This window comes from Temnothorax curvispinosus, unplaced genomic scaffold, assembly GCF_003070985.1.
Source record: "Temnothorax curvispinosus isolate PA1 unplaced genomic scaffold, ASM307098v1 QBEX01002356.1, whole genome shotgun sequence".
In the NCBI taxonomy this organism is placed as follows: domain Eukaryota; kingdom Metazoa; phylum Arthropoda; class Insecta; order Hymenoptera; family Formicidae; genus Temnothorax; species Temnothorax curvispinosus.
In genome coordinates this window covers 1-9,189 of record NW_020212136.1, presented here as the reverse complement: position 1 = coordinate 9,189, position 9,189 = coordinate 1, and the positions used below count along the sequence as shown (strand labels likewise).

The window sequence follows — 9,189 nt, the reverse complement described above, 5'->3', positions numbered from 1 at the left end:
TACAATGCGCGCGGGTGAGATGCTAAAACACGTCGCCTGCGAAATATCGCGATTTGAATTCGAAATTACGTCTCGAGATCGAATCGGCTCGTGGTTTAGAGCGGGATTATCATCAGCTAACGCCGCGTTTCTCAGCGCTTCTCCAGCTCGTCTCGAGCGATGAGTAATTAAACGAGCGATGTTATCTTATCGCGCTTACACCTTGTTATCGTATACGCGAAGCGTCAGATACGGTCGGATATATTCAATTTCAGTCGACACCGCGAGGAAGCTCAGAAAGTCGTGAGCTTATTCTACGCGTCAGGATGGACCTGCGACTGTCGGTGCCCCTGCTCGCGGTAATCCTTCTCGCGAGGTGCGAGAGCCGGGAAACGCCGGGAAACGCGACGACCATAGTTCCGAGTGTGATTAAAGCGGACAACGTGACGTCGGGACCCGAAAGTATATGTGCCGTGTGTTCTTGTACAGGTAGAGTGTCGCAATTCAATATACTATCTAGCTCGATCGAAGGCGAGCCAACGCTTGATAACGCGCTCATCGCGGTAACATGTGTGGCAAAGTTTTCTCTTCGAATCACAAAAATTCACGGGACGCTCAATAGTTAATATCCATTTCCAATATGTATGTTAACTCTATAATCTCGGGTTATAAACTCTTCATCCTTTTCTAGCTCGAAGAATAACTTTAATCTCTTTATCTTTATCTTTTCGAAGAATATTCTTTATCTTTTTTTTTCATAATTATTAGAACTGGAGGAAGATAGAAAAGTAAATTAAGCTAATTTTAAAACTAAAATGTCTAATGTCCATTTCTACCAATGTAGGTAAACTTTAATCTCGGTTTAACATTACTTTTTTTTCTAGTTCTAAGAATTAGAAAAAAGGTAAAAAGTAAGTTAAATCGAGATTAAAATTAATCTACATTGGTAGAAATGGACATTATTATAGACATTTCAGTTTTAAGATTAGCTTAACTTACTTTCTATCCTCTTCCAGTTCTAAGAATTATTTAAAACAAATAAAAAAGTAAAGTTAAACTATGTGTGAGATTAAAGCTAATCTGCATCGATAGACATGAGAGTAACGCACTCCTTTTTAGATAGTTACGTGGACTGCAGCAATCGCAGCTTGGAGACGCACTTCGAGAAGGAGCAATGGTCGAACGTGACGGCGAAGGTAATCTCGTTCGAGCATAATTGCCTGGTGCACGTCACGCCCTTCCCGCGGATAGCCGTCGGGAAACTGATCCTGCGAAAGAACCGTATCGTGAAAATCGACTATCGCGCCTTCAAGGAGCTCGTTAATCTCACCGAATTGGACCTGAGTCATAACCAGCTCACGTCGGAGCAGCTGCAGCCGCACGTCTTCGAGGTAATCGGAACGATATCTTCGCGCGAGTTAACACGCGTTAGGCCGATCAAAAGGCGCGGAGCGAACGTGGCTCGCCTCCAATTCGTGATTCATCGATCGACGAGAGAGATTTTGACGCTCCGCGATTCCGGACGCACTTAACCGGACTCCTTTCCCATTTCGACTGTAGCCACACACGGCCGCGTATTTAGAATTTAAAAGACATTACTGTCATCTAAATTTTCATATTAGCGAATATACATTAGTTCCCTTCGTCTTAGATAGATAACTATATACTCCGTCCAACGAGAGATCATGGCTGATCAAACAACGATAAATAACGATAGGGCACAGAACCGCAACAAGGTGTTCGCGTTAAATTATTTTTATTTTTAATAAATATTGTCCAACACTATTAAAAGTAAAAATAATTTAACGCGCACACCTTGTTGCGGCTCTGTGCCCTATCGTTATATTTATGTTTGATCAACCATGATTTCTCGTTGGATGAGGTATAGAAACTTCGTATACTTATAGATAATAGATAGCACGTATCTCGATATGTATTTGAATAACTTTTTAGGTGTTATCACATCTTTCATTTGTTACCGCTACGGTTCGGTGATAAGAATTATTATAAGTTCAAGCTAATATTTCAAGAAAGTTATAATTTTATACAAAGCTCGTAAAACTATAACTTCCTCGAAATATTTCGAGTGAATTTACTGACCAAAAGTAAGAAAAGAAGTATAAAGAGTTATTGCGCACAAATTTCATTGTGTACAATAATTTCGCAATGCAAATTATTATACACAATTGCAATAAAAGTGACGCATAAAGTCCTTAACTGTTTTCAAAATGTCAAAATGTTGTTATGAATCGCTCATTTGTCATAAAATATGCATAAAGGTACAAATATATTTTTATAGCCGTTAAATAGTTTGGATATGAAAGGATTTATCGTAGAACGCTCTATCGCTTGGAGATACATAATCGATCAACATTTCGGCGAAACTGTCCTGATTTTATTCCAACCGAAAATTACCGTCGCGCATTGATCGTTTGTTCGGCTCGCGAGCGATAGAAAATAACGAGAGAGGAATAAGCTAAAAAGAATATCTGTCTTCGTTCAACTTGTACAGATAAAGCGAATTCGCGGAAAAATTTATTTCACAGAGTGCCGAATTCCCAGCATTCTCTGAATTCGATGGTTTTTTTAGAATTGATACGGCAGTGAAACGTTTCATGATGATAAGATTACCGATTGATGAGCCTTATGTGGCTCATGACTACGCTATCCTTGCATCGCGGTATTTAACTCTCTTCTCAGATAAATCGTTTATGTTCATTTGTACTAACGCAGACTTTAATCTTGATTTATTACTTTTTATCTTTTTCTAGTTCTAAGAATTAGATAAAAATATAAAGTAATTTAAATTACTTAAGGTTAATCTGCATTGATGAAAATGGACATTACTCGTCCACACCTTGTTTAAAACTTTCGCTTCCTCGTTTATAAAGGAATCTTGCGACTTTTATTCCGCTCAAATTGATTACCACATGTTTTCTGTTTTCCTATTTGTTTATTATGAATGACGTTATTCCTGATCGTTTCAGGGAAGGTTCTCGCCAGAAGCGTACGAGCCTCTGACCCTGAAAATCTTGGACCTTAGTGGTAACGTACTCCACTGGTTACATCAGAGCATATTTGAGCACCTTGCCGACCTTAAGGTGCTAAAGCTAGCGGAAAATCCCTTTGGCGTATTCGACTATCGTACATCCATAGCGATCAGCAGCGTGTCGTACTTGGAAGAGTTGGACATCAGTTATTGCCAGCTGAGAGAACTGCCGAGCGTTCAGTTCCACAATGCGAAGTAAGAGACAGAGAAATATATGCGACGATTACAGTTTTGATGCGGTTACGTTTACGTCGCCCGAGATCGGGTTTCCTGAGATCTTTCCGTTGCTCTTCCGTAGGAATTTGAAGAAGCTGAACCTGACCGGCAATAAGCTCACAGTTCCGCCCAGGGCCTTAGAGGAAGCCAAGACCTTGGAGTACCTTAGCTTGGATGGCAATTCGATACGCACTATCAATCTCGCGAACGCCTTTCCCAAACTGCCAAAACTGAAGGAGCTCAGTATGCGCGAGATGCCGAATCTGACAGAGATTGGATTCGGCGGGTTGTCGGCGTTGACCAGCCTGGAGAGTCTCCAGTTGCAAAATTGCAAGAAATTACAGCGTATCGATGAGTACGCGATGGCGTCCAAGGTACGTCGGACATACGAAAGCCGACGGTAAATGCATCGTCGACAACGGTTATAATTTACTGCGTTACTGCTTCGTAGACCGCCGAGGGCACGATATGGCCGCCGTTGAAAAAGCTGAACGTGGCGTCCAACGCTCTCCGGTACCTGCCGATGTTGCTCATCGGGAGATGGGACAAGCTCGACGAATTGCGCCTGACGAACAACCAGTGGAGCTGCGATTGCCGTAATCAATATCTGGTAAGTTCCGACAATCGAGGGACGCGCGAGCTGTCGGGGGAGGAAAAAAATGAGTAAAGAGGCTCGGATCTCGCTCGTCGCGATCGGATCGAATACGACGATAACTAACGGATTATCTCTTGCAGATCGGGAACGTGTTGCCGGAATACGGCGAGGCGCTAATGGGCGAAGAAACCGAGAAGCTCAACTGTTCCGCACCGCCGGAACATGAGGGAAAGAAGCTCACGTCCTTGGCTGACCGACATCTACGCTGCTTGGATTTGTGGAACGCGAGACCGGAAAGGGATGCCGCGATCCTCGTGGGAGTGCTAATCGGTCTACTCGTCGCGATTCCAATCGGCATGGCGTTCTTCGTCTTCTGGCGACGCGGCTTCTTCTTCTGCGGGTCGCAAGGTCCTGCCACCTTCTCCCGTGCCTTCTATAAACGCGCGTCCAACGACGATGACATTTAACAACATATGTGTATATATATTGTTTTTAACGCAGTTGCACCTCTTTGCTACTTACTCTTGCTTCTTTTAACATTAAGCAGACATCAAGAAACAACGAGGTACAAAGAGATATAGTGTTTAGATTGCAACAGGATCCGCAAATATCGGATGACGCATCGAATACATCTAGTCTAAGCTTCATCAAATATGTACGGCGTATCTTTTATACGTTTTGTTAAGATATCGTAAAGCGCAATGCGCTATATCGTCGCGTGAGCGAGTTAGGTGTACATTTCTCCTGTTCGAAAAAGCGCATCATTGTAAAGCGCAGCCCGTCGCGCTTTGGGCTGTACGACACGTATCACAATAAACACAAAACTTGAAAATTAATGCGTGCCTCCCGTTGCTCTCGCGTTGTCTAACGAGTCCCCGGAGGATTCACGAGTCTCGGCGAAGGACGTTCTCGAGCCGCGGCCGGAACCCCGGACGATGGATTTTCGGCTTTACAGGCAGAGCCGCGCGGAGGGCGGCTCTCTCTCTCTCTCTCTCTCTTTCTCTCTCAGCGCAAATGCGTGGAGGGTGCGAGGTGAGGCGAGAGTTACGCGACGCCGAGCGACGCCGGGCGACGCGGGCGGACGCACACGGACGGATGGACACGCGCCGGTAACGCAATTACCGCGACGTTAATTTACTCAATAATCGCAGAAGCAACCCCGTCTAAATGTCGGCACGCGTCCCTCGACCCTAATCATAGCCGGCCGTCGTCACGCCAGCAGAGTACGAAGAGAGATCATCGGAGATACACGAAAAGCCGTCGAGAGATTAACGTTAAGACTGTTAAAGTGCAAGATTCTTCTTATCTCCTTTCTTTTCCTCTTTTCTTCGCTCTTTTCTTTTCTTTCCCTCTTCTTTTTTTTAACACTAGAATAACCAACCCGATTAAGGTGCTTTTGTTGGAATTCATATCGACTTTTGTCAAGATAAAAAAATTATTATAATATATATATTCTAATTTATTCTCTACCACTCTAATTTTAAAGTTCTGTATAGAACGTCTACATATATCATAATAATGTTATAAGGTGTCTAGTGTTAAGACGTTTACGCTGCCCTCAACACGGAAAAAGCGCGCATCCCGCTTATCCCAACCGGATGACGATTTCCGAAGGACGCGTCGGTATCGCGTCTTTCCGTCGAATTTACGCTTTCAGAAACCTCGTACTTTGTTTATTGCTCGGGTATGGAGATATGATGTAGTCATCTCGTCAAGCGCCGCACACGCTCGTACCGCGCCATTTGGAAAGCGCCCCCGTATACACGATCCGCTAAGTAATTTAATCCCGCGTTTCCGCCCGTCCTCTCTCGTCCAAGATTCAATACCGATACGGCGCGGCGCGAGGCGGGGTATTCGCGCATCGTACGAGGAACCTGATTACGTGGGATGCAGGGGAGCGCGACGAATCGAGATCGAGACGATGCTGCGCGTAAGAAGATGATCGTTTCGGTTGTCCCGAGGGGGGAGTATCGCGGAGGGGGAGGAGGGACACTTTCGAAATTAGAGCCTTATCTACGAGACTGGGGAGAATTGGTTTTCAATAAATACTCGCAACCGGGAATCGTCGCGCGTCGCGCACGTATAACGGACGGCTACGCTGCGCTGCGCCGGGGGTGGCTGAGCGCGAGGGTTTTCGTAACGTACTCTTACATATAGATGCTTGCACTTCGCATTATTATCTTCGTGTGAGAGCGCGACAGAATGGAGAGGAATCGCGAATACAGAAGGATCCATCCCTCCCGTTCCTCCTCCTCCTCCTCCATCGTTGCCGCCACCGCCACTGCCGCCTCCTCGTACGCCGTTGAATTCACGAGTACCCGAGCGCGGTGTCCATGGAAACGAGTGGCCGAGTCCCGCCCCCGGGACCTTCGCGGAGCCAACCCGGGCGACGGCGAGCGTCGCGACGCCGGCCAATGCGGGCGCCAGGCCCTCGGATTCAAGCGTCACCCTTCCACGGAGATACGGGGGCCGCCGCGGTACGCTAACTAGCGGGAGGGGCTGCCGATGATCGCGTCGCGGGGGGTTGAATCGCCCTGAATCGCGCCGCGCTCACCTCTATACGCGCCCTGAACGACGACGAAGGACTCGGTGAACGACGGCGAAAGACAGTGAGCGACAGACGGCGTCTCGCACGGATTCGTACCCGATCCGTGGCAGGATCCGCGACGATCAATCACGATTCCGTCGGGCGGATGAACTCGCGAGACGAACGACGTCCGATTAGCTGAGCCAAGTCTCAGGGTCAAGTGGTCGCCAATCCGCGGAAGAGAAAAGTGACCGGTTTCGAGAGTGAGCCCCGCGAAATTACCGTCTTCGTGCGGCGTCGGACCCCCGTTGTAAACACGCGCGCACGCGGACGCGGATCGAGAGATCCCCTTGGCGCGAAGAACGGGGCACGGCGAGGATCTCGCGACCTTGGCGTCGCGCCAGGGCGCCCGGGCGAGGATGTAACCTGCGGGGCATGCCCCGCGTCGTAGCCGCAACGCAGTGTCGAACGAGGAAAGATGCAGTCGACCTGCCAGCAGCAACAAGCTCAGCCAGGCCAGAACGGGACTTCCGCCAGCAGGACGTCGTTCCTCATCGAAGATATCCTTAGCCGCGGCACCGTCACCCCGCACGTCCACCACCATCAGCTGCACCATCAGCACCTGACGCCGACCTCCGGCCACGGGCAGCACCACCAGTACCAGCAGTTCGCCAGTCTGCTCCCCGGTTATCCCACGGCACCGCCCGCCGCGGCAGCCTTCTTCCTGGGACCGCTCTTCGGTAGCGCTGGCATGGGAGTCGGCGTGGTACCGGGGGTCGGGGAATTGGCCGCTCTCAAGCATTGCCGACGACGGAAGGCCCGAACCGTGAGTACATCCTCGATCTTCCTTCCCTCCTCCGGTGCCTTCCATCTGCATCCGGAGTGGAAATCGAGAAGCCGCGTCCAACTTGTAAATGTTATGGATCGAACACTGTTAAATTCGTGGTGTCAAATTATACTCAATTTGAGTCAACCATTCCTGTAGATCGCCACACTGCTCCCACTCAATATATCGTATAATTTAACTAAATCAATGGAATTAAAATAATACTATTTTGTACTAAAATAATATATTTCGACACACATGGTAGTTGAAAATAACAAAATGCTATTTAACTCAATGTATTGGTTTAAATGTCATCCTTTAATATTTAATTAATAGTGAATAGTCGACTCTCCAAATCGACGATTGTTGGAGCCGGAGCAAAACGCAAATCGGGGTCAAGTCGAATTCGCGTGCAATTATTTACAATTTTACAGCAACGAGGCGTATCTGTGATATGCGTTCGTTGCCGAATGAACGATCATCAGGTCGTTCACCTCTCGCTTCTCGCCATTCTAGTTGCACATTCGCTCTCTTTTAACTATGTATATATGTATTTTTTTTTCTTTTCCCCCTATTTATCTCTCTCGCGACTGTAGGAGACAAGAGTTTGCTTCCTTACGGCTTCAGGTATTCAGCGACCAGCAGCTGGCAGGTTTGGAAGCGAGGTTCGAGGTGCAGAGATACCTGAGCACGCCCGAGAGGGTAGAGCTGGCGGCGGCGTTACACCTGTCCGAGACGCAAGTGAAAACGTGGTTCCAGAATCGACGGATGAAGCACAAGAAGCAGCTGAGGAAGCTGAACACGAGCGGTAGCGGCAATTCCAATTCGGGCCAGCAATCGATATCGGTTACGTCGCCCGCTGGTGAGTCGTGTCCATTTCATTTCGGACGATTGTTCGCCTCGACGGAAGGAAAAATGTAAATCGGCTCCGTTGCGCGGTGCGATACGTCGCGAGGGTGGTTTCACGAGAGCGAGAGCAGCTCTAAACGATGCGTTTATGTCGCGCAATTGAACGATACTTATCGTTTGAAAGACATCGCGATCTACGGTATCTACGGAATTTCGCGTCGAGTAGTCTCCGCAACGCATAACTTAATTACCAAAGTAAATGAGCGTATCGACTTTTCGACAAACAGCTGCGAGCAGTATTCCCGCACCGCGAGTTAATTAACTTGGATTAATGGGTATAATGATGCCGTGTCCTAGATAAGCGCCAACTCATGAATGGCCGCGCGTCGCTACGATAAAAAATAATACGCGCGTGTGCACGTATATATAGTCGCTCGTTTACGCGCCGGATCCCGAAAGCTGAATCCGGAAGCTGGATCCTGGGGAGAGGCGTGTAATCTCTTCGGACGGAGTACCGCGTAAGCGTCATAAACGGCGCGCGTATTCGGCTTAATTATAGTAATAGACAGCTACGAATGTGCGGATACGTAATCAAAATGCTAAACAAATACACCGGCACGACGAACGGATCCGGGATTAATCGGTCCATAGTTATCGGTTAATATCTGACCGGAGCGGAGAGCGGAGGAGGCGCGGGATGGCGCGTTATAACGTCGGTTGTCGTTAAATACTTCCCTGTTGTCACGCTAATGGGCGATATCTGTATAATGCAACCAAAATACCGCTGACAATAAATTACGCAAGTTCGGCGTAACTAGCCAGACCGTAACCGTGGTTACGTTGCGAGGAACTATAATCATTAACGGTATCTGCGTATAATGGTTGCATTTCGTCGTAGATATACATATTACCATAATCGCTCACCGTTGACGTTGCATTTATAAATATACGTTATATCAATTTCCTAGAGGAAAACTCGTCGCAGTGGTGTCGTTGTTCCGAGCAATTTATGTTTTACTTTCCGTTTTCAATAACGCGATGCGTTGTACATTAATTGTTTAAAAGAAAATTCGCCACCTTAGTGCCGTTACTTCGAGCGATTTATATTATAGGTATTCGTTTTCAATAACGCCTTACAATTGTTTAAA

At 47.3% G+C, this 9,189-nt stretch overlaps 2 protein-coding genes across 3 annotated transcripts; both read left to right on the top strand.

Moving 5' to 3' along the window:
- Positions 1-227: 227 nt before the first annotated feature.
- LOC112468985 (insulin-like growth factor-binding protein complex acid labile subunit) lies at positions 228-4,675 on the top strand. Its single transcript, XM_025038423.1, has 6 exons — positions 228-468; positions 1,099-1,370; positions 2,967-3,223; positions 3,327-3,618; positions 3,696-3,854; positions 3,980-4,675. Exons 1-6 carry the CDS (start codon positions 306-308, stop codon positions 4,304-4,306), a joined length of 1,470 nt encoding a protein of 489 aa, XP_024894191.1. The 5' UTR covers positions 228-305; the 3' UTR covers positions 4,307-4,675.
- A 1,750-nt stretch (positions 4,676-6,425) lies between these two features.
- Positions 6,426-8,184, top strand: LOC112468986 (brain-specific homeobox protein-like). 2 transcript variants are annotated; one of them, XM_025038425.1, is made up of 2 exons: positions 6,426-7,192; positions 7,820-8,184. In XM_025038425.1, exons 1-2 carry the CDS (start codon positions 6,845-6,847, stop codon positions 8,111-8,113), a joined length of 642 nt encoding a protein of 213 aa, XP_024894193.1. In that variant the 5' UTR covers positions 6,426-6,844; the 3' UTR covers positions 8,114-8,184. The 2 variants fall into 2 exon arrangements, with proteins under 2 accessions (XP_024894193.1, XP_024894194.1); XM_025038426.1 differs by having other exon boundaries at positions 7,789-8,048.
- The last annotated feature ends 1,005 nt before the right edge of the window (positions 8,185-9,189 follow it).

Excerpts from the sequence above, each read along its gene's own strand:
- LOC112468986 (XM_025038425.1), top strand. The coding sequence starts at position 6,845 with ATGCAGTCGACCTGCCAGCAGCAACAAGCTCAGCCAGGCCAGAACGGG. Across the intron at positions 7,193-7,819 it reads GACGACGGAAGGCCCGAACC|GTATTCAGCGACCAGCAGCT; the intron begins GTGAGTACATCC and ends TTACGGCTTCAG.
- LOC112468985 (XM_025038423.1), top strand. The coding sequence starts at position 306 with ATGGACCTGCGACTGTCGGTGCCCCTGCTCGCGGTAATCCTTCTCGCG. Across the intron at positions 1,371-2,966 it reads TGCAGCCGCACGTCTTCGAG|GGAAGGTTCTCGCCAGAAGC; the intron begins GTAATCGGAACG and ends TGATCGTTTCAG. Across the intron at positions 3,619-3,695 it reads AGTACGCGATGGCGTCCAAG|ACCGCCGAGGGCACGATATG; the intron begins GTACGTCGGACA and ends ACTGCTTCGTAG.